This window comes from Vombatus ursinus, unplaced genomic scaffold, assembly GCF_900497805.2.
Source record: "Vombatus ursinus unplaced genomic scaffold, bare-nosed wombat genome assembly UNPS02005236.1, whole genome shotgun sequence".
In the NCBI taxonomy this organism is placed as follows: Eukaryota; Metazoa; Chordata; class Mammalia; order Diprotodontia; family Vombatidae; genus Vombatus; species Vombatus ursinus.
Window position 1 is genome coordinate 4,857,452 of NW_020945014.1, and position 25,984 is coordinate 4,883,435.

The 25,984-nt window shown below is 35.5% G+C and overlaps 1 protein-coding gene across 1 annotated transcript in view; it reads left to right on the forward strand.

Annotated features, from left to right (window-relative positions):
• The window catches only part of PTK2 (protein tyrosine kinase 2), a 304,848-nt gene that overhangs the window by 169,151 nt on the left and 109,713 nt on the right, over nt 1–25,984 (forward strand). Inside the window, exons 14-15 of the mRNA XM_027845408.1 lie at nt 14,344–14,400; nt 18,854–18,951. Coding sequence (XP_027701209.1) covers nt 14,344–14,400; nt 18,854–18,951 — 155 coding nt within the window. The remainder of the gene's footprint in view (nt 1–14,343; nt 14,401–18,853; nt 18,952–25,984) is intronic.

A 25,984-nucleotide genomic window follows, 5' to 3' on the forward strand; every position in this document is an offset into this window, starting at 1 on the left:
CTGTACATTGTTCATTTTAAGATTTGGTTTTTTGAGTTTTCCCATGTACATTTTTTTTCAAATCCCTCATTTTACAGATGAAGCTGATACTCAGATAGAGCAGTTGGTTTCCCAGACCATAGATTTAGAGTTGCAAAGGACCTCAGAAGCTATCCAGGAAATAAGGAAACAAGGCCAAGAGAAAAGAAGTGACTTTCCAAAGGTCACAAAGGGAGCAGTAAGTCGTAGCAAGTGCTAGAACTACGATTCCAACCCAGTTAGTCTGGCTTCAAATCCCAAACCATGACCACTGTGCCAGGGTGCCTCTCTATAAGTATGTTAAATTTATTTCTTTAAAATGGTTTTTTTTATATCAATACTAATATCAAAACTTTCTTATTAAGCCTCAATGCTACCACCCTACAAGGACATAAAGAAATAGTTTGTAAAGTAAAATATTTTACAGTATATTTTCCCCAGTTTGTCGCTTGAGCTACTTTTCTTTTCATGGGAAGCTCTTATCCAAGATTCATATAGACTTAGAAGAAAAGTTTTCTATTCAGATAAAAATAAAGGTTGCAGTGTAACTTTAACTTTGAAGACTAGAAGTTGGCCCTCAGATTTAAAACCATTTCCAAATTATTCTTATAATCGGGGCAGTTAGGTGGCTCAGGGGATAGAGTACAGGCCCTAGAGTCAGGAGGACTTGAGTTCAATTCCGGCCTCAGACTAGACACTTGACACTAGCTGTGTGACCCTGGGCAAGTCACTTAACCCCCGTTGCCTAAAACAAACAAAAAAACAAATTATTCTTATAATCTGGAAAGTTAGATGTCATTTTTTAAGTCCCTTTAATTAACAAAGTAAACTTGAAATGTTATTTTTGCATTAATATCTTTGCCAACCTTCACTTATTATTAAAACTGAATCTATACAATCTAGTTTGAAGAGGTAATATAGACCAGAAGTTTCCATAGTGGGATCCAGGGCTCCCTCTCTGTCCCTAATGCTCTGTATGATCAATGAAAGGATAGGAAGATAAATGGGATCAGTAGCCAGTGCTGGAGCTTATCTCCAATACAACCACTCCTGCCTTTATCCCCACAATCCTCCACTGAACCAGATTCCCCCTTATAAACCAGACTTGGGAAAGTGATAACCTAATCATTACCATATCCTCATAGCAGCAGCTCAGGAGGTACTATTGGGAAAATTCCATCACTACCCCTTCCTCCAGTTTATCTGCCCCTGCCTCTAAGATTACCTGGTAGCAGATGCAGCAGGTGGGAAGTTGCGCTCCCATTTTGTTTCCTTTTTCTGTCTTTGGTTTCTCCTCTCTCCAATCTATTCTTGGTTTGTTTTTGGTTTTTTGTTTGTTTTAGGCAGTTGGGGTTGAGTGACTTGCCCAGGGTCACATAGCTAGTAAGTGTCAAGTGTTTGGTCTGAGGGCAGATTTGAACTCAGGTCGTCCTGACTTCAGGGCCGGTGCTCTATCCACTGCGCCACCTAGCTGCCCCTCTCCAATCTATTCTTGACACAGCTACCAAAGTAATTTTCTGAAAACTCAGGTCAGACCATGTTTCTCCCCTACTTAATGAATTCTAGTGGCTTCCTGTTGACTTGAGTATCAAATATTATTTCATCCTTTTTAATTTACATTTTTGTGTCAGTTTTATGATTTGTATAAGTACGTATATATAATTTACAAATAAGTATACACATTTGGGATACATGCTCAAATTTTTTCACTGGTAAGAGTGACTCAATCAGCAGTTTAGAGACCCCCTAATCTAGGTCAAAAAATAGAACTTTTAGCAATATAGAACTAAAGCAATTTAGCAATAGAACTAAAGCAACTCAACTAAATAGCCTATTAAATTGTAAATGAAGAGTTAAATAATAAAATACTAAATTAGCATACTAATTTAGGGTTAAATAGGTTCCATTTAGAAGTAAAAAAATCATAATTCAGGATTATATAGCACTTCAAAATGTTATACAATCATTTCATCACCACAACCCTTTGAAGAAATTAATATAACTAAAATTGTCCCTATTTATGGTTGAAAAAACGTGTTTGGCCAAATGTTCAAGGCATTGCTTATTTTAAAGGTCTGTGAACTTTGCTTTTCCTAGTTTATCAGTGAATCACAAAGGAAAAATAATACAAAAACTATTTCTGCTGCTTTTCCGAGATGATTGCAATATCTTTTGTGATGTCACTTTGTCGATTTTGTTAAAACATCTGCCAAACATAGTGAAGTAGTTTCACAGAATCTTACAAGTGGAAGGGACCTAATCCAGTACAGTACCCTTCCTTGTTCATGATTCTTTTCTAGAAGTCTGGGAAACTCCCTGTCAAGAAGGGCTGTCATTTTTTTTTGGCATAATGAGATCATAAATTATGATTATAACTTCATTGAAATAGTATTCCACTTCGAAACAAAGACAAAGGTTTCAACACCATCTCAGACATTTGCCTGCTGCGAATGGTCCCAAGCGTATCACTTCAACTATTGTTGCCTTAGTTTTCTCATCTGCAGTAAGAGTTTAATACTTGCACTGCGTATCTCACGTGGTTGTTTGAAGAAAATCTGCAAATTTTCAAGTGCTTACTAAATATGAGTTATCACTGAATAATCTTCAGTGTTGGGGAATTTGCTGCCTTTCATAGTAATGTATACTTAGACAGATTTAATTGTCAGAAAACTCATATTTTGCTATAAGCTTGATCTCTGTAACTTTTACTTACCCATTGGTTCAGCTTTTTAGAGTTATATAATTCAAGATTGATTTTTGTGTTTATGGTGATGTTACATTGCAGAAGTTTTTAATGTCACACTTTCTTATCTACATACATTATGCTATTGTTTGTAATCTCCCATTTTTAGTACAAAGTGTTAAGGTGACAAGAATTTTGATCTTTTCAGGACATAATTTTAGTGTTGTATCCAGCAACCGCTTTGTCTTCCACTAGCTGAATAAAATGTTTATTGCATACTTGATAACAGCTGGACAATATTGTCATGTTCATTTGAAAGCATCTTGTTTCCAAAACAGAAAGTTTGAAAATACTAAAAATAAGCTAAGAGAGACACAATCCTCAAACTGGTGTGGAGGTAACCTGGGTTTCTCAAAGTCATTGCCAATGTAATTAAAGCTCTGGTAGGTTTGACCAAGCAGAAAAGGCATGGAGTGTAAATCTGGTGATAAATTATGTCAGTAAATCAATAAGCATTTTTTAAGCACCCCATATGTGCCAGACACAGTACTAGTAAATGAGATGAAGTGGAAACAGTTCCTGGGGGAGACAGAGAGAGGTACATTAAAAAAAAAATAGATACAAGGTAATTTGGTTAGGGAAACTGGGGGATAGTGGGGGTGACCAAGAATGGCTTCAGTTACATGGTAGAGCTTCTGCTGAGTGTTAAGGAAACTAGAGGTTCTAAGGGACAGAGATGAAGAGGGCAGTACATTGCAGGCACAAGGGAGTCAGTGCAAAGTTATGTAAATGAGAAGTGGGGCCTGCTATAAGAATGCCAGTTTGGCTGGATTGTAAACTCTTGTAAAGGAGAGTCCTTTGTAAATAAGGCTGGAAAGGTATGTTGGAGCCAAGTGGTGATGAGCTTTAAATGCCAAGCAAGGTTGAAATCTGATACTAGAGTTAAAAGATCCCCTTGCACTCAATGAGTAGAGAGGCATGACAGCCTAGCCAAATTCAGAGGAACTCAGGAACCTCAGGGATGAATTTTTCAGCCTCAGGTCACAAAGATTTTATTCCAAGAAGAGAGATCAGAGGAGGTGTGGTAGAGTTTTGCTTTACAAGTGGACGTAGCTTCCAGATTAATAAAAGGAGATAACTTGGTGGAATAGGTGGAGTGACCTAAGCTCTGGGTTGAAAATCCACCCTGAAGGCTTATTATTTTACCTGTATGACTATGGGCAAATCATTTAACTTTCTGGCAGCCTATTAGTTTCCTAATCTGTAAAATGAAGGAGTTGAACTAGATGGCATCGGAGGTCTCTTCCAGCTCTAGATCTATTAGTACTTTATCTGTCATCACTCTCCGTTAATAAATAAAACTTGAAAAAATAGATCCTCAAAGCATTGAAGTATTAGGGAAACAAAAGTAAAGTAGAATGGGAAATGTGTGCTGCCAACCTGAACCAAATATTTGATTTTTATACCTAAGTATCTATAGATTTTGTTTGAAGACTATTATAAATTTTCTTTTGCTTTGAAATAATTTGTTTCTGTTTTTCTCTTTTCCTCTTCTTGCCAAGGAGTCAGTCACTGTCAGCATAAAGTTAAGAAAGCCAAGCGCTTTCTTCCTTTGGTCTTCTGTTCCCATGAGCCTCCGGCTACGGGTATTGCACTCATATTTGCAAGGGCTGTCTTAGTAATGAAAACCCTCAGATAAACAAACCTTGTTGCTGTTTGTTTACAAGTTTGCTCCAAACATCGCTACAAGAACAGTAGTATTCTTTAGTCGCTTATGCACTGCCCACTGTCTAAGAATTGAGCCATAGGGGCTATGCCCTGGCTGCTGTTGACTAGGAGTTTTGATTTTGTTTTTATTTAAATGCATGTTAATGCAGAAAGTACTTTTGGAGTTTCATTTGTGTAATCCCAGGATTTCCTTAGGAACACTGCATTTTTTTCATTCATGATTGCCTAAAACAGCATGCAGATGAATGAAATAGAATGGTTACACTGAATTCAAATAGACTGCTTTTCATTGTTTCTAAGGAATATAGAGGAATGCTGGGTAAAAAGACAAATGTATTGTCATCTTGCAGTTTTGTGGACTAGTAAAGGTTATTTATAATAGCTGGTGCATGAATTTCACCAAGCAGTATTCATTTAACAGTTTCTACTTGTAGGCAGGGCTTAAAGTGTTCTAGAGTTTCTGAAGAAGTCATCCTATGAGGTCTGGCCAGCTGCCAGGATACTCTGTTCTGAATATCAATGATTTATTTGAATAGGAATCCTGTGGACTTATTTTTGTTGGTTATTATTTAAACCACACTTTATATAATGAATAGTCCACTTGTTTCCAATCTTAAAAGTAGTAAATCGGCAAAAGAAGAATTAATCCCATTGAAGAGGGGCTAGATCTGAAACATGAAACTATGGAAAGCTTTCGAGGTCATTTTATTTTGCAGTTGAAGGATTAATTTAAATTTAACACTGCCTCTGCATAATGTTGCAGAATAATCTAACTCTAAATTCAAGTGGTCCAGTGTATGTTCCCAAGTTAATAGAATAAATATCACTTACCTTGTGATCTAAAGATTACTTTTTCTATATAGGAGTAGGGGATTAAGATGGAAGTGAGAACAGGGGTTTGTTTTAAGATAGTTAAATGCTACATTCAATTTCATATCTCTTGAGCTAGTCATTTTTAAAAAGTTAGGATTTTCCACTCTTGATTTACTTGTGATTTTAATAGTGTCTTTTTCTTTCCTTTTCTCATTCCTGCTTCCCCTTCCTTCCCTGTTTTTCCCTTCTCTCTCTCTCTCTCTCTCTCTCTCTCTCTCTCTCTCTGCATGCTACCTGGATCTGCAGATGAAATTAGTGGGGACGGTAATATGCATTTTCACATTTGTATTATTAATATGGCTTATAAACTTTACTAATGCATTTCAGAGGTCAGCTTAAACCCAAAGCAAAGGTTTTAAAGACAGAATATGCTTCAGACACAACCTGCACAAATAAAATGTTGTGTTCAACAATGAGCCTTTAAAAAAAAATAAAAATTGGGGCTTTGAGAAAGGAAGGCTTGACATTGAATTATTTATAGCAGTGATTTCTGTTATATCTCAGTAAGATATCTGAGTTGCCTGTGTTTGCACTGCTAAGATTTTGCAAACCCCTCATGAAAATGTTTAAATCATATCACTGAGAAAATTTTGTTTTAAATTAGAAAAATATTTTTTATAAATGAAATTTATGCCATAGGTCAAATTACGATTCTAACCCTTTAGATTCCTGTTGGTCTGTGGACGTTGGAGGAAAGCATGAGAAGGGAAACACGAAAAGACAATTAAGTATAGGATATAATATTAAGAGCTCTGGCCTCAGAGTCAGAAGACCTGGCTTCAGGTCTTTCCTCTGTCACTTAGAAGGAGAGTGACTCTGGGCAAATCATTTAACCTTTTTGAGACTCATATGCCTCATCTGTAAGACTGGGCTTTTTGTACTTGTACTTCTACCTTACAGCGTTAAAAAAGAAGCCCTTTGTAATCCATGCTAAGATGGATTCCTCGTGGGTTTATCTTCTGTGAGACTGATCTCACTTAACTATATGTACTCTCATCTTCTACACTTCTGTCCCTGTCTTTTCTTGTTTTTCCATGTAGGAACCACTCAAATCACTGGAGCCTCTTCTCTAATTCTTTCATTATTTTGTGAGTCCCAGTGTAAGACAGACTAGCTATTTCTAAGCAGTGAAGTGTTATATAAATGCAGTCTATACTAATGGCACTTTTATAATATTATTTGACTCCATAACACTAGACTAACAATAACAAATACCAAAAAATGGAAATACTAAATAATATCTATGAAAAAATGAGAAACAGTTACTCCTCAAAATGTGACATCATTTTTAGAGTAGCATTTTGTCACTTTTCTTATCTGGTAACATGCCATTTAGTGGTCCAGATACAGTGTAAATTTGAAAGAGTTTAAAATTTATAAATTATAATTAAATGGAAAGAGGAACAACATTTCTTTTCATTCTTCATTAAATCACTATAGCATATTGAAAAATTTTACTAACGTTGGTGTGGTGTGATAAAGCATGGGAGTCATGAGCAACTTATGAGTGTATTTAAGTGAATTGCCTTGTAATAACCTCAAGTAATGTGGCTGTGGAAAAAAATGAAAGTCTTTATTTAGTTCAAAGATTCTTAAACTTTTGTGTCATGAACCCCTTTGGGCAATCTGGTGAAACACATAAATCCCTTCTCATGTTTGTTTTTTTTAAATTCATAATTAAAGGCACTGTTAAATTTTAGTTAGAGGTTATTGAAAATAAAGGTAAAACTTTGTTTTCTTATCCAGGTTAATGAACTCACTGATGTAGTTTTATGTTCCAAATAAGTAATAAAATCATCACCATTATTGTCATCTGTCCCTTGCGTAAATGTGTAATTAATTCAAGTAGTCATCTATACAAATTTTAATTTAAGGAAAAAAAAACATTTTTCTGTGCATGCTTGAAAATTTTTTAAATTTATGTCAAAGACTATAACTTTTAAGTTGAAACAATTTTGTTATTACAAAATGTTTCTGTAATGAAATTTAATGCTTTTTGAAGACTGATAGATAAGACAATTAGTGCCCTCTTTCATATTTCATGCACTTGAAGTTTTTATGCTTTTCTGCTTCTGTTTTCTAATCTTATCCCAAGTTTTAGTTTAGTCATAGGAGCTCGACCTAAAAGGGACCTCAGGCACCATCTAGCCACGGGGTCATAGCACTACGTCTAGTAGAGACTTCATAAGCCACCCAGTCTAACCCTTTCCTTTTACAGATGAGGAACCAAGACTCAGGAAGTTAAGTGGCTTACCCAAGGTCATGCAAGTAGTAAGAGTGAGAAGGGAAATCTGAACTCAAGTCCTCAGATTCCAACGCCAGTGCCCTTTCCACTCTATCACCCTCTTTCCTATAGGTACAGTAGTTTAGGGGGTCATTATTATCCCCACTTTACATGATGAGGAGGCTGAGACTTAGAGTGACTTCCCCATGGTCATACAAGTAATAGTAGGATGTTTCTAGAAAACCGTTTTCCTGATTGCTAGTACAATGGTCTTTCCACACCATACTGCTTCCTCCTATCATTTTTGTAGTGAAAAACCAACATTGGATTCAAAGTTATTAAATTGGAGATGTTACTGACAATAATGGGCAGCTGGGTGGTACAGCAGATAGTGTCGTGGGCCTGGAGTTAGGAAGACTTATCTTCCTGTGTTCAAATCTAGCCTCAAGCACTTACTAGTTGTGTGACTCTGGGCAAGTCAGACATAATTGAAAAATGACTTTAACAGCAATTGACAATAATAGTTCATGTTTCTATAAAACTTTTAAGATTTACGAAGCGTTTGCTTCACAGTCCTGTGAGGTAAGTAGTGTAAGTATTGTTGTCATTTTTCAAATGAGGAAACAACCTTAAAGAGGTGTGACTAGATATTGGTTTCCTGGGTGTGTTATCTAAACAGACTAATCTACTGAAAGGTGACTAATAATGAATATCAAAGGAATAGAGGCATTTTATACATGTACTACATTGAACTTTTAGTTGTTGCATTTCTATAGAGTCTCTGCTGAATTTGTTAATTGCATTGAAATAAATGAGGCTAGGTATCTATTAAATGTTTTTCCAGATTAGAATTACATAATTTTCCTTGTCAGCCTAATATATATTAACCATCTTATTTTCACTCTGTCATGATTATTTTAGGCTCTTTAACAGGAGAGTGTCAATAGTTAGGGACTCAATTTGGTTATTGTAGAAAACATATCAATTAGATCATAGGACTTGCCTGTTGTTTGTTAACAGCTGAGAAATGCCTAAGTGGTAGCACACTCACACATGCACTCCACACACACACACACACACACACACACACACACACACACACCCCTACACACCTCCAGGATTCACCAGCTATTAGAAATCCAAAATTTGTAGTGATCTCTGATATGTAGAATATTGGAAAGAGCACTAGATTAGGAGATAAAAGACTTGGATTCCACTTCTACATTCACCAATAATTTTCAGAGTGACTTGGGACAACTTCTTTAAATCCTTTAGGTTAGAGGTGTCAGACAAACCACAGCCTGTCGTTTGCAGCCTGAACCAGATTAAAATCTAATTGGTAAATAAATAAAAAGACAATAAAACACAGATAATGTTAATATGTAGTTTTCTAAGTCACCATGTGTTATTCAAAGATCCTTATGCTTTAGTGGTTCTTGGTTTTCTATTTGAGTTTGACACCACTGCTTTAGGTAACCTCAGGCACCTCATCTATAAAATGAGAGATTGGAATACAAGATTACCAAGGTGCCTTCCAATTATAAATCTGCTGCTGTTCCTTAGATTCTAAGATTGCATGGTCCCTCAACTGAAAAAGCCCTTTGCTAGATGTAAGTTATACCATTTTTGATTCTGAAGATTCTCCTATAATTTGCCTACTTAGCTCAAGAGCCTATGATGAAGTCTCAAACTAAGATCCACATTGCATAAAATTATTGAAAATTCATAAACTCTCTTTGTAAAATAGTCTAAAGGATAGAGCAATGTTAACTTCCCCCATCCTAGATAAATCAAGATTGAGCAAATATACTCAATCTCTTTAGCTATATGTTACTTTTAAAGTAATTTTTATTTTTATCTCTATTAGACTGGTATTATGCTTCATCTCAGAATGCCCCTTTATAGGGGAGGGAGAGTAAATGAAATGATAATCATATAAATGTATTATTCTACCAGTGTTGATTTTGTGAATAAAATGGCTTTATAGGTTGACTTTAAGCCTATCAATGTAGAGAATAAGGAATGAATGTCCAATAAAGCAGAATTTACTAACTATTGGTTAATACCATTATCTTCCTTACTAAACAAGGTATCTTTTTCATTTAAACATTCATTCTAGTAACATTCATTGTAAACAGTTTTACTATGAAAGACTTTAACTGTCCCTATTCACTATTTTGCTTTATTGTTGTTGTTCACTCATTTCAGTTGCGACTAACTCTTCATGACTGTATTTGGGTTTTTTTGGGGGGTGAAGGGGGGTACCAAGATATTAGAGTGGTTTGCTGTCTCTTTCTCTAGTGCATTTGACAGATGAGGAACTGAGGCAAACAGGGTTAAGTGACTTGCCCATGTCACATAACTGGAAAGTATCTGAGGCCAGATTTGAACTCGGGAAGATGAGTCTTCCTGACTACAGGCCAGCACTCTATCCGCTGCACCATTTAGCTGCCATTATTGCAGTCCTGTAATTTGGTTCTTTAAATACCCTAACACAAACTTTAAAAATAAGCATAAGGAGAAGGAATTACTATTCTTCATGTTTTTGAATAACAGAACAAGGGAAAATAAACTTGAATGGCAAAATCAAGGTTTTAAATTAGCCACGAAGAATTTAGTACTGAATTTGGAGTCAGAGGAACCATGTAGAAGAATTGAGCACTAAATCCAACTCAGTCAAGAGGCTGTGAACATTTATTAAGCACCTACTGTGTGCTAAACACTGTACTAAGTACCAAGGATACAATAAATGATAGTCTCAACCCTCACGGAGATTACAATGTAATGGCAGCAGCAACATATCAACAACTATGTACAAACAAACATACTAAATTCAGGACAAATGGAGATAATCAACAGAAGTAAGGCACTAGAATTAAGAGGGATTGAGAAAAGTGGGGAAAAAAATCCAATCTTCTCTAGAATATTTGAAGAATTCAGGGAAGCCAGAAGGCAGAGATGAGAAGAGAAAGCATTCAGGCATCAGGGACAACTAGTGAAAATGCCCAGAGTCTGATGTGCTGGCTTGACTGTCTTTAATGGTTTAAAAAGAGAGAGTTTTATAAAAATCTTTGCAGATCCTTTCCGTCTTTCCTTTTTCTCCTGTCTTCCTTTCAGTTTCATCCTCTGTATGACTTTGCTTTGTTAGGTCCCTTATTAAGCTTTTGAAAAAGTTGTTTGACCCACCATGATTTATCTATCCCATGAGGTAATAATTATTAATAATCTTATACCATCCTTCCCTGTAAGATTTTATATATGGGCTTATATCTGAAACTTGTGTTGCCATTGGTTGCCATATCTTTCCACTTGACAGGTAAGTCAAGTGTTTGCTAAACCATTTTTTAAGCTCTTTTAGTCTCTTCATTATGGTGATTGATCAACTAAACTTTCTTACGAAATTATTTATTGTTGGTGTCTTCCATCTGTATCCCATTTTTATCAGTAATTTAATTAGGTACGGTTTTACCTGTTTTAATTATACAAATATCTTTCTTATAACTTTGTACAACTTTTGACTTTGCCCTTATACATTGGAGCTCTGACAGCTGATTCAGGAATGACTCCCACATCAAAGTATATTAACATGTAATAAGTTTCATTTTTCACAATGTCATTCAGTCTTCCCAGTACTCAATGCCTTCCAATTCTTGTCTCGAAGAAAATGTTCACGATAGAGGCTTCTGTGTAGCAACAATTGTTTTACCGCTTATTCTTTATTCCTAGTATGTATTTTCCAACATATTTTTTTGCTATTCTGACCTATTTCAACTTATGCATTAAAGTCATCAAATATCAAAGGGTTTTATCTCAACCTTCTTCCTTTTTGTTTTGTTTTCTTTTAATTATAGCTTGAATATTGTTAAAGCCCTTCACAATCTGGCTCCTTCCTTTTCAGTCTTCTTACACCTTTCTCCCCTCCATGTAATCCAAGAAGACTTGCAATCTTGCTATTCCTCACATATGACAATATCTCAGACATTGGCTAATCTCCATGCCTGAAATCCTCTTCCTCCTCACCTCTACCTCCTGGAATTCCAGAAGGCTCAGCCCAAATCCACTTTTAATTGAGCCTTCCCTTAGATTAAATCCCATTTATACTGTATATAGTTTGTGCGTATGTAGTTGTTTGCATGTTGTCCCCTTAGACTGGGAGCTCCTTAAGGTAAAGACTGTGTCTTTACCTTTTTTCATATCCTCAACACTTACCATAGTGCCTGACAGATAGTAGGTGCTTAGGAAATGGCTTTTGATTTATTAAATTTAGACATTCCAGTAGTATATCCACTAAATCACTGGACAAGTATCTCAGATTCAGAGTCCCAGAATCTTAGAGTAAAGTTTGTAGGTAACATTTTCTTCCACTCTCACTGCCAAAGTCAAAAGAAGCTGCACAGGACTAAGGGACATTTTATATTTTTCTTTGTATCATGAGTTGTTGTGGCCAAAGACTTCATTACCAACTAGCCAGCTTACTGGTGATGAACCTCTCTTCTGTTAGGTGGTTCAGCAGACCCACTGGGTCACAAAAGATTTTCCAGCATGGTAGAATCTTCTTGAGTATGTGCTCTACTAAAATATATTCTCTGATATATAAGAAGTACTATAAGATGTTAATGTCCCAGAGATCGTTTGTGGGTGTTTTTGAGTGGAAGTATTTGATAGTCACTTAATATGATAATAACCAGAGGTCAAGAGTTAGAAAGGACTTCTAAAGCCATCCTCTGCAACCTGTAAGAATAAGAATCCCTTCTATATCATCCCCAAAAATTGTTTACATGGAGAAGGCAGGAAAATGTCATGTTTGCCAAGTGAATTTTTACTGAATGAGGCTTATTCATTGTATCTTTAATATCTCGATCCCTATAATTTCCACTCATACTAGAAATTTGACTGGTGTTTGTGACTTTGCAGGATTTTTTTTTTTTTGGTTTTCATTTAGTTTTTTTAATAAAAGCAAAGTTATTTTCTTCTGAAGTGCATCCATCCTTTTCTTGATGACTTAGTGGAAAAGCAAATACCTTCTGAGTCAGCCCATTCTACTTTTGGATAGCTCTTACTGTTAGTTAAGTTTTTCCTTATGTCAATCCTAAATCTGCCTCTTTGGCACTGTCTGTTTTTTGCTCGTAGTTCTGCCCTCTGAAGCTAAGCCAAATAAGTTTTCTTACATTTGACAGCATTTAATATGCTACAAAACAGATATCAAGCTAAACATCTCCTTTACACCATGGGATTCCTTTACCCTATATTCATGTGTTAAACTTCAAGGCCCTTCACCATTCTACTTACTTTTCTCTGCATATTCTATAGCTTATCAGTGACATTTCCAAAATGTGACACTCCGAATTGAGAAAACAATCACAGATGCTTTGAAGTATTGCAGAGAAATATAATAGAAAATTATTTCTGTTTTCACTGAAAGTATTTTCTTTAGCAGTAGTCTCCAATACCCCCTAAATGTTTAATAAGTCCATTCTGTATAACTTAACACTTCATTGTAGATCATTTTCTCTTTTGATATTGATATTTTCTTCTATCATCTTAGTGAAAAATAACAGGGACTCTTATTAATGGATAGTTCAGATATAACAAGGAAATATGGAGAATCATATCCATATATGTATAGATAAATGTGTATATATCTATCCATATACATATGTATGCATAAGTGTGTATAAAATATGTATATAACAATCCCACATTGGGTCTCTTCTTGCCCAAGCAAACTAAAGAAATCAACTAAATCAGCTCAACCATTCCTTTAAGTTTAGCCTGTAATTGGGTTCTCTACATATGAGGCTAGATCAGTGTCATAGAGATGTGGGGTTTTTTGTTGTTGCTCTTTTTAATTTTAATTTAAAGTTTCCAATTCTCTCCTTCTCCCTCCTCCCTGTTCATTGAGAAGACAAGAAATATGATACACATTATACATATGAAATTATGAAATCATATAAAGCATGTTTCCACATTATCTATGTTGTTAAAAAAAAAGAAGCAAGAAAAATAAAGAGGAAAAAAAAGTATGCCATCAATCTGCGCTCAGAGTCCATAAGTTTTCTCTCTGGAGGTAGATAGCATTTTTCATCATGAGTCCTTTGGAATTGTCATGCACCATTGTATTGATCATAGTTTGTAAGTTTCACAGTTAATTATCTTTACAATATTGCTATTACTGCGTATATTTTTCTGGCTCTGCTCACTTCACTCTGCATCATTTCACATAAGTCTTTCCAGATTTTTCTAAAACCATCCTGCTCATCATTCCTTACAGCACGATACTATTCCATCACAATCATATACCATAACTTATTCAACCATTTCTCAATTGACATTTCTAATTCTTTGGCAGAGTTTTGATTTTTTAAAATTAAATACAGAGTAGGTTTATATAGTAAGACAGATGTTGCTCTATTTGTAGTACCAGTCATTCAGAAATTCCCAATTGATGTCATAAAGAAGTTATAAAGTATGTGTTTTAGAGGAGTAAGAGTCTTCTAGTTTGTGTATATTGGTTACTCTGAATCATATAGACGCCTCTATCCAACCTTTCCTTTCAAAGAACTTTCCCCATTTTTCCTCTTGTTTTGCTCTCTGATAAACAAGTCTATGTACTACACCATATTAGACAGTGATGTTAGGTTTTTTTCCCCAAGAATGACTCAAACACGAGCAAATATTGAGTCACATTTTGAGTGCATTTCACCAGAGTGGAACAAAGCAAGAAACTTGGACAAATTATTTCCTGTTTTTTATTTCTAATTTTATGAGATAAGTTCAAATTTATTCTCTTTCTCACTGTTTGATTTCTTGCTTGCAGAAACAGATGACTACGCTGAGATTATAGATGAAGAAGATACTTATACAATGCCCTCAAGTAAGTAACTGAATTTTTAAACTTTTCTTTTGCCTCTATTTTTTTAACTTATTTAGATTTTACAGATAGTATATCAGATTTGAGTTTCACATAATATATTCAAGTGGAAAATTACTTTAGTCCTTCTGTGAAACTTAAGAAAGTTATACTTTTTGGGGCACCTAGGTGGTGCAGTGGATAGAGCACTGGCTCTGGATTCAGGAGGACCTGAGTTCAAATCTGGCCTCAGACACATAACACTTACTAGCTGTGTGACCCTGGGCAAGTCACTTAACCCCATTGCCTAGCCAAAAAAACAAAAACAAAAAAGAAGAAGAAGAAAGTTATACTTTTTAATTTCAAGAATTTTGTATCATCTAACATTTGCCAGGTATCATTTCTGAAGTAATAAAGGCCAAAGTCTATGATTATCTTGACTAAAATATCATACGTTTAAACTCAGGTTCACAGAATCTATTTCTATTTCCCCTTCTATATACAAAATAGAGGACCATTGGAAATGCCATTATTTTAGAAATTTCAACTTCAAAATTAAATTAACTGAATAATTTAATCACTCAGCTTGCACACACAAATTAAAATTAATGGGCCTCCTAATATAGTCTTAAGCTAAGTAGAAACATCCTCCATTTAAGTGTAGTGAAGCATGATCCTTGAACTTGAGAAAATAGTAAATAAACTTTTTGTTTCTCTTAAGGTGACAACCTATAATCAAGAGTTCCCGTCATTTTTTGAGAATACAACAGTCCCCTGATTTTATACTAAATATACCCTTCAATTTTATTTCCTTAAAAACAGTTAGACTGACCTCCAAAGGAGGTTTTTCATATTTCTCTCCACTGCTTTCAGGAAAATGAATTATAAGAAATTGATATTGTAAATTATTTGATATGTCTTAGACATTTTAAAAAATAAATGTTTCAAATAAGAAACTCCTGCTTCATATATTTAGAAAGGCCCTATACCCTGAATTTAATATGGGCATCAAATAAGCAGCTATTGCTGAAGAAGAATACTGATGGAAAAGGTCATTATCTACCACTCTAGATTACTCTATCTGCCTTTTAGCATTTTAAAAATTTTAGTACAGCCTGGAGGGAGAGGACCTAGAAGCAAGATTGTAATTTGACCATTTTGCTTAATATTCACAGTTCTTATCAATACCTAGGTTTGAGTAGAGGTTATAAAGATCGAAGATCATCTATACATTCTCAACTTTTGTGATTCTGGTCTGTCTTCCCATGAATCCTTAACAGAACATTTACCTAACACCTTTGAGCCCTTCTTCTATGTCTGCTAACATTTCATGGAGGCCTTACATAGTGGTGCTTACCTGTAATTCCTGTTGGTCTGGGAAACTGTAGTTGGTGGATCCCTTGTTCAGAGATTCTGAGCTTCCATAAGGCTAAAGTTGATTTGCTGTCCACACCACGTCCAGCACTAAAGCTGGAGGGTGGGAGTGGAGAGACGAGGCAGCACACAGGGTTACCGAAGTGTGATAGTGGGGAACCATCCCAGGTCTGAAAAACGGAACAAGTTAACTTCTATACTTGTCAGCATTTGGATCTGGCCCATGTGTGGCCACTGTCCTTCATTCCAGGAAAGATAGAAAGAAAAAATGTTGTCTCACCCTTCCGCACCCCACCCCTCAAATTATGGATACCAGTATAACGTTTAGAGTCTAAACTTTAGGTTGACCTTTATGGAATCTTGTTTTTCCTTCATACAAGATAGGGCATAAGCATATATTACTTACAGTTCATTTATGTGTGTGTATCGGTTGGGTGATTTCCATCAAGTATCAAGAGTTTAATACTGAAGGTTAAAGTATATTATTTCACTAATGGGAACTGACCAGTTAAAAGTATTTGACTCTATCAAGCCATTTTTATCTTGAAATTCAAGGGCTAATTTTATGTTTTAAAAAGTTAAAAATAATATATGGATTTAGCACAATATCTAGTTTCAAAGCGATGTTTTATTAAAATTGGTGATCTAATTTTTTAAGCTCACATTGATTTTTTTCAAATTCTTTTTTATATTTGAGCTTGATAAAAACAAAACTATCATTTTAATATACAAGGAAGCATAGAAAAGGATAATACATATGAATCTTCAGATCTCTGATATATTCAGTTTGTTTCCTTTTTAAAATTTTCCATGTTAGTTTCAAAACTGCCCTACTTGTCTCTATTTCCCTTTGAACCTTCTTCTATTTTCTTTGCATTCCTTTTTGTTTAATTAATATTCTTTTTTTTTCTTTGTCTCTTTTTCTTGGGCATTTCTATCACTTTTAGGCTCTCCCAATTCTGTTCTCCCAATTTTTAAAAATTCTTCTTTGTAACAAATAAACAGAGTGAATGTCTTAAAATTCACACATAAGCTGTCTTAAAAATGTTTGTCTTATTCTGTGCTTGTATTCCATTACTTCTCTATTAAGAAGAGGGAAGCGTGTTTCATCATCTGTCCCCTGATGTCCTGTTAAATTACTGTGTTGGTTACAGTCCTTAAGCCTTCAAAAATTACTTTGCTTTGCAATGTCATAATCATTGTATAAATTGTTTCCCTGGTTCTACTCACTTCACACAAGTCTTCCTAGGTTTCTCTTTATCTATCCCTTTCATCATTTCTTATAATATAATAATATTCCATTTCATGCACATAGTATAATTTATTCAGCTATTTCCCAATTGATGGTCACTCTCTTCATTTCCAGCTGTTTGTTATAATAAAAATTGTTGCTATGAATATTTTTGTACAGATGGGTCCTGTCTCTCATTCTTTTATCTCTTTTGGGTTGTATTACTGGTAGTGATATCACCGGGTCAAAGTATATGTGTGATTTAATGATTTAAGGGGGTTATATAGTTTCAAAATGCTTTGTAGAAGCTCATGTTGTCTTATGAAGACATTCTGTACCTACATGTACATTTTTGTTTTACTTGTTAAGTTTTTCATTTTAATCCTATGTTATCTCAAGATATTTCGTAAGAGTAAACATTGTTAAGATAAGCTTTCCACATTTCTTGTTATTAATTTAATTAATATTAGATATTTCTAAGCAAGGTCTTCAATTTTTTTCTCTCTTAATTGCACTACAGAAAGCTATGGAATAGATGAAGGTAACAGGATTCCCTTAAAATAATTGTGTTTGCCTGCATTTGCAACCTGTGGAGTGACATGGGATGTTTCTGTTTAAAACTCTTTATTTTATTTTCAAATTTTTATGTTCATTGGTTTAATTACACAGTTAAATCAATGGATTTACTACTAGCTAAAATTATTTTAAAGAGGAAAATATTTTGTTTCTTAAAATGTAAATTCTAGTTCAAATTATTTTCTTAGATAATAGTATATAATGATAGGAATAAGGGCCTAAGATAGTTTAAAAATCAATTTTTCCCATTAGTAATAGTATTTAGACTGATGGGAGAAGGAGATATCTACGTATCTACATAGATATATATATATATACACATATATATATAGAGAGAGAGAGAGAGAGAGATACACAGAGAGAGAGAGATACATTTCAGAGTTTTTTCTTAACTGAAATAAATTAAATTGTATTTAAATTATTAAATTGGAATTCAGGTGCTCATTCCTTGAACTAATGAGTAGTTTGTTCTATACACAACCAGTGTACTAAATCATTTTTAATACATAAATCTCAATATCTTAATTTGCTAATTTGAAATAAATATCTACTATTAGTAGAGTAACATCTTCAAATTATTTATGCCAATACATTATAAACTTTAATTGTTCATTCATCTGGTTTTAGAATTGATTTTTAGAAACAGCCTCTTTAAAATTCTTTTTAGCTCAGTGGATAATGTAGAAATATGACATCATAAAGTGGAAAGCTCTTAAACTTCCAAAATATAAGAGTTATATTACATATTTTATTGGAATGATAAACTTCTTCCATCTTTTTATAATATGGATTCTTTAGGTAAATCTTATCTCTATAGGATAAAAATGTTAATAGCAACACTAATATTCATTAAGCATCTAAATTTATATTTGGAGCAGGAATTCAGAAAATACAGTTTGATATGTTTTTCTGTGATGTATTTACTGTCACCCATTTAGGGATGATAGGTGATACCTAAAGTCTCTTCCACTTTTGAGATTCTCAGAGTATTTGAAATCAAATAAATTTTTTAAGTTCCTGGTGAGAATATATGTAAGTCCACCCTAAATCTAATTAATATTTATGGCACTGTCACCACTGAATATTTCTTTGCAGCCTATTTGCATCTGCAGCCTTTCCTTTCAAGCTATGTTTAAGAGTATTCCACTGTATATAAAACATTTCCATAGATTGGTGTGTCACAGATTAAAATTTTATTTATATGTTACATCAAAATAAGATGTTTCAATTATTATTCTTTCCACCCCTGAAATGATGTTGTTAAATACTTTGTCACTTACGGCTTGTCTTTTACAGCCAGGGATTATGAGATACAAAGAGAAAGGATAGAACTTGGACGCTGCATTGGAGAAGGCCAGTTTGGAGATGTACATCAAGGAGTTTACATGAGTCCAGTAAGTCCCTTAGCGCTTTCCACAGAAGTTTCCTGGCTTAAACCACTGGCTAGTTTTTGTGATCTTTGATGTCCTATGTCATCATTGCCTTTTGTTTTATTATCTATGAAGTGGCATGGCTATATGGATGGTCTTGAAGTTCCCTCCCAGCTCTGAGTCAAGTCTGCAAGTCAAATCAACAAGCATTTATTAAGTGCCTGCTATGTTATGTGCCAGAGGACTGTGCTAAGCTCTGGGGATGCCAAGAAAAGCACTTCCCTACTTTCAAAGGAGCTCATAGTCTAAAAGAGTAGACAACATGCAAACTGCTATGTACAAACATGGTATATACAGAATAAATTCAAACTAATCTCAAAAGAAAGGCAATAAGATTGAAGAGGACAGGGAAAAGCTTCTTGCAGAAGGTGGTTCTTTGGCTGAAACTTGAAGAAAGTCAGAGTTGCCAAGAGGCAAAGGTAAAGAGAAAATTCTAGGCATGGGGGAATAGTCAGTGAAAATGGCCAGTTCTGCTATATACATGGCAATGCTTTTTTTTTTTCATGTTTTATATATAAATTTATAACATGTTTCTTTTTCTTTTCTTACTGTGTATTTAAATTTTAGTATTTAAGTTTAAAATAAATTAATAAAGAAGAAAATGTTCAGAGTGAGGAGATTGGGTGCTTTGTATGAAGAACAATGGAGTCAGTGTTACTAGATTGAATAGTATATGAAGTGTAGGTTAGGTGTAAGAAGATTGGAAAGTTAGGAAGGGACCAGGTTATGAAAAACTTTGAAAGCTAAGCAGTATTTCATATTTGATCTTGAAGATAAGAGGTACCCACTGGAGTTTATTAAGTGGAGGAAAAAGGATTGATATGTCAGACCTGCACTTAGGAAGATCAGTTTGACAGTTCAACGGGGAAAATGGACTGGAGTGTGGAGATACTTGAGGCTAATTAGACAAACCAGTAGGCTATTGCAGTACTTCAGGTTAGAGGTGATGAGGACCTGCAGCACGGTGGTGACAATATCAGAAAGGAAAAGGTGCATATACCAGAGATGTTACCAAGATAGAAACAACAGGGCTTGGAAAGTCATTTGATATAAGAAGTAACAGGAAAGTTAGGAAGAAGAGAGGGTTTGAGGGCAAAGATAATGAGCTCAGTTTTGGACATGTTGAGTTTCTGTAATTCTAGGAAAACAGAGTTAATGTCTTATAAATTTTATTACATAAATAATACCAAGTATGAATGTCAGAGGTTTGAGTTCTCTTAAATATATCTCACTGCATCTGGGATTTTCTAGGAATATTTTTGTTTTGTCTTGGTGATATTTTAGAGGAATAAAATTTGTATTACATCTTGCCCTACTGTTACATTTAGAAGTACAAGTAATGCCAATAAGACTTACGTTTTATCTGTGGTTCTCCAGAAAACCCAATGTGCCTTTTTCTCAGTCTTCATCCTTCTTGATCACTGCATCATTTGAAACTGTTAATCACCCCCCTCCTTCAAACATTATTACTAAGTGCTTTCTGTATGCTAAGCACTGGGGATTCAAAGACAAAAACAAACCAGTCAGCCCTTGCCTTCAGGACCTTATATTGTACTGAGAGGGAATCCTGGATGCTCTCTTCCATTAGTTCCTGAGTTGCTATACTCTCCTGGATTTTGGTTTTTTTTTTCCCCTGCCTATCTAACCATTCCTTCAAAATCACTTTGACTGACTTTTCTTCCTGACCTCTTAAAGTGGAGGTCCCCCTAGGTTCTGTCTTTGGCCTTCTCTTCTTTCTCCATGATTTTTCCTTTGGCATTTTCATTCAGTCACACACTTCCAACTGTCACCTCTATTCCTCCAGGTATAATTGAAACCGCAGGGCAGCCTAGGGGAGAGCAAGAGGTGCCAGGCAAGCCAAACCACCACCACCATGACCACCACTTCTCCTCAGACCCCACTGGAGATAGCCAAGGACACTTAACCCAAGAGCCTTAGGAATAGCAGTAGTCCCAAGACCACTGACTCCTGCTTTCAGCTTAGGCTCCATCGCCGTCATTTAAGGGAATAGTCATTGTGAAGAAGGGGCCCACTTTCCTTGCCACCAACAGTAGTGAACAATTGTCACCATTGTGCATGTGAGCCCAAGAGCCCCGACAGCACCCTCCAGACCATTGAAGGTCCTAGCCCAGCCTTCACAGCCATCATCTCAGGAAGCAATCCCTGTGGAGAGGCAACATAACTGTTTCTGTAGATGCTAGGATCCTCGCTTTTTCAGTAGCTATAGCTCCTAAAGACCTAGAAAACAAAAGTTTTCACAAAGTCCTTACCATTGTTAGATGGTTCAACATCAGAAACTGTTAAGCTTATCAGTAGAAATGACATTACATTATTATATTATTAATATGCATTAGTATGTATATGTATGTATATATGTGTGTGTGTACGTATATATATAGCCAATCCTCTAGGGATCATGGGACCTTTTCATCTGACTTGCAACTTAAACCTATAGAGGATGTTCCAAAAGTCTTAGTTCAGTTTTGAGCTATTTAAACTATTAAAGCTTGGACTTTTGGGACACCCCACATATGTTGTCTCTTCCATTAGAACATAGAATTCTTTTTTTTTCTTAATTTCTTTCTTTTAAATAGTATTTTAAATTGTATTTTATTTCCAATTACACGTAAAGACAATTTTCAACATTCATTTTTAATACAAAATTTTTGAGTTCCAGGTTTTTTTCCTTCCCTAATTTGGTATTTGCGAACACATTTTCGTATTAGTCAAGAACGTGGACTTCTTGAAAGCAAGGACTGTCTTACATTGCTATTTCTATCCCTAGTACTTAGCCACAGTGCTTTTTTGTACATAGTAAGTGCTTAAAATCTATTTTCATGCATTCATTTATGTGCAACTTGACTTCTTTCCCAATGTCCATCCCAGCATCTCCAGTGATCCCCAGGACATCTATACCTGCATACTCTATCGTTGGTTTAAAATCACCCTAGACAAAACCAAACTCATTGTCTTTTCCTCTAAAAGTATTCCTTCCTCCCTCTGATTTTATTTCTCCATGGCTCCATCCAGGCTCTCATGTTCATATATGATTCTTGATGTTGCTTCTCCTCCCATATCTAATCAGTTGCCACATCCTGATGATTGTACCTTTAAAATAACTCTCAAGTCTGCTTGTATTCCTAATCCCATCACCCTAGTGCAGGTACTCATTACCATTTGCCTAAACTAGTATGTTATCCTAACTAGTATTCCACCTTCTCTCTCCATCCCCATTTCCCAATCATTTTCCACAAAATTGCCAAATTAATCTTCCTCATGTCATTTCATGACAAAATCCTGCAATTGTTCCCACTAACCCACCAGAAAAAAGTTCAGAGACTTAATGTTTAAATTCCTCCCCAGCCTAGCACCACCCATTTTAACAGCAGTGTCTCATGTTACTTTTTTCCGTATATTTACCTTAAAGGCAAGCCAGGCAACTTGCTGTTCCCTATGTCTGAAATGCAGCCACTCCTCTCTACCTTTGCTTTAACAGGTATTCTTTTTTTTTTTTAAAGCAAGTCTTTCCATGACACCTTCTCTTCATGTTTATGAGTGCAGTGGGAAAATTACAGAATTTAGAGGCTTTAAACCTGCGTTTAAATCCTGATCCAAATTCAAATCCTGGCTCTGACATTGAAGTATGTTCCCCTAGGCAAATCACTTTTCCTTTCTAGCAGTGGTGTCAAACGCAAATAGAAATGGATCCCTGAGCCACAGACCACAAATTAACATTACCTATGTTGTCTTATATTTTTATTTATTTTGTTAAACCTTTCCCAATTGTATTTTAATCTGATTCTGCCATTTGTGGCCCAGGAAGGTGATCCCTCGCCTCTATAGAACCCAGTTTCTTCATCTGTAAAATGGAGGGGTTGGGGGCAGCTAGGTGGCACAGTGAATAGAGCGCCGGCCGAGAAGTCAGGAGGACCTGAGTTCAAATCCAGCCTCAGACCCAACACTTGCCATGTACAAGCTATGTGACCTTGGGCAAGTCAGTTAACCCCAATTGCCTCACTAAAAAAATAAATGAAATGAAATGAAATGAAATAAAATGGAGGGGTTAGACTAAATACACTGCAAGCTTCCTTACAGTTCTAAATCTATAAACTCTCATAATTATTTCTTCGCATTAGACTTTTTTATATACTGTTGTTTACACTTCTCCCTGGCACCCAGCATAGGTTGTTTTAGTATTATGGTTATTTATATTTTATATCTTTTTGGTAGATAGTAAATTCCTTATAAGCAATGATCATGTCTGATTAAACTTTCATCTCTTTTCTTTCTGTGTTCTTTCTTTAGATAATCCATCTCCCAACAGGCCCATTATCCCCTCTGTGCAGATAACACTCAAATCTATATATCAACCCCTAATTTTTTCCCTGATCCCTAGTCTCCATTGGCCTGTTAGATATCTCCACCTAGCTTCTGCTGCTGCACCTAAAACTCAACATGTCAACATGTCCTGAACTGAACTCATCAATCACTTTCCCAAGCTTAACTCTTTTCTGAATTACTCTGTTTCTTTTCATGATGCCACCACTTTCCTAGTCACCCCTTCATGGAAGTGTTAGGTTCACAGGTGTTGTACATTACACTTTTTAAAAAACTTTTTCAATGTGTCAATTAGTTGTGATGATTTTTTTTCCTCTTTATGAAAGACTATTTGTTATGTGGAGTGACTCTCCAGCAGGGGGAGTTAGAAGGCAGTCAGGAATAACGATAATGATCTATAAAATGGAAGGCATCCATAAAAACTTATTTTTAAAAAAATGTGATTTTGGGCTTTGGTTTTCTGGACCATGGCTTCAGATTTAGGAGTGACAGTCTCCAGGCCAGGGATGAAGTATACATAATGAAGTCAGCCATCTAGCAAGTAGTGAGTGCTTGCTATTTGCTAGACACTGTGCTACACACTGAGGATACAAAGAAAGGCCAAAAAAACAGTCTTTTCTCTCAAGGAGCTCATAATCTAATGGACAGCTAAGAATTTATTTGAAAAACTAATTAAAAATTAACTATAAAGCAAATCAGTCAGCAAGCATTTCATAGGTTTCAAGCATGTAAACCTCAACACACTATATAAATGTCAGCTATCATTATTATCATAATGATGAGGAAACTCAGCCATCCTAACATCTGTAAGTGTATATTTTCACAACAAAAATGAAATCAGCTGATAAAATTTTAGTTTATCCTGATGGTAAAATTTAATCCTTCAAAAGGTAGAAGAAATAATGAGGGATACTGCTATCATAAGCCCCATTCTTAAAACAAGGAGGAACTGCCTTCTGCAATAGAAATAGGAATCTTATAAGGAAGAAACTATTTCATCTTACTATTTGAGATAAAAGAGAAGAAACTTAGGTATCTTCCAATATGCACCCAAAATTTTGAGAAGCTGAATTTCAGTGGGTTTAGAAGGAAGATTGATGTGATTCCTTGGCCTAAAATTCTTAAGGAAAAATTTTCTGAAGAGAGATAAGAAACTCTCAAGAATGACATTCTGAAGAAGCTAACAGAAACAACTCCAGATTAGAGGAAAAGAGAGAGGTATATAAACAGGTGTGGACAAACAACTCAGGTGTTTAACAGTCACATACAGAAAATAGAAGCAAAGGCAAGTAGACAAAGATAAATTTTTAAAAAGCAGCATGTTCTTGTTAATAATCTCATTAGGAGTGTTAGAGCCCAGAATGAGCTAAGCCTGGCAGTGAATGTGAAGGACAGCAAAAATGTTATAGGCAAGAAGAAAATCAAAGAACATAGAACTGCTGCTTGGGAAAGAAGGGGTAACTATGAGAGATGAGGGAGAAAAGACGAGATACCCAACTCTTACTTTTCTTCTATTTTCATAGCAGAGATAGTGTTTGAACTTTGAAGGGTAGAATAAAAAGATTATTCTGGAGTTAATTCATTATTAATGAGTATATAGTAAGAGAAGACCTAGTATGGTTTTTTGTTTGTTTTTGTTTTTTAGGCAATTGGGGTTAAGTGACTTGCCCAGGGTCACACAGCTGGTGTCAAGTGTCTGGTCTGAGGCCGCATTTGAACTCAGGTCCTCCTGACTCCAGAGCCAGTGCTCTATCCACTGCACCACCTAGCTGCCCCCCAGCTATGTTTTGTCAATCAGTCAATCAACAAACATTTAAGACTCTACCTAAGTGCCAAGTTCTGTGCTACTCACAGAGGCTACAAAGATTATTTTTAAATCCCTTTCCTCAAGGACCTTACATTCATTGACTAAACAAGATAGATACATGTAGATAGATAGACAGATAACAGGAATAGACACACACACACACACACAAACACACACACACACGCACAAATATAAGAGGTGTTGGGGTGGGAGGGGATTGGAATCAGGCACCAGTATGGAGGATCAGGAAAGGATAAGAAAGAAAATTGTGAAAGTGTATCCACCAAACTAAATACCATAGAGAAATGTTACAATGTAGGAAGAATTTCCATCTACAGAGAGAGAAAATCCAATAAAGAGGAGAGCCAGTAGTAAAGTCAATGGTCCCAAATGTACATAGACAAGTGCCCAAAATATAGAGAGCAAGCAACATTAAGTAAAAGACCTAAATCAAGGAGGCAAGTTGGGATGAAACCTTTGAGTTGAATGTGACTGAGTATATTGTAATGCAAAGGAAGAAGATAGGTAAAAGAAGGGATGAAATAACATAAAAAAATACATTGTTAGAGCATTTCTTACTGTATGCCAGGCACTAAGCTAAACACTGAAGATAAAAATACAGGAAAGCAAAACGTTCCTTGCTCTCAAGGAACTTATATTCTAATGGTAGTATACAATTCATAGATGGGTGCTGAGGTGAGGAAGGGATGAATGACCCTCCAAGGGGCATGGTGAGCAGCCCACAAGTGGCGTGGAGGCCTGGACCTCCAACAAGATAAAGGAAAACTTATCTATCAGGACCAAGGGATCCAGAAGTTACTTGAGAATAGGGTTCTGATGGAAGGGGATGAG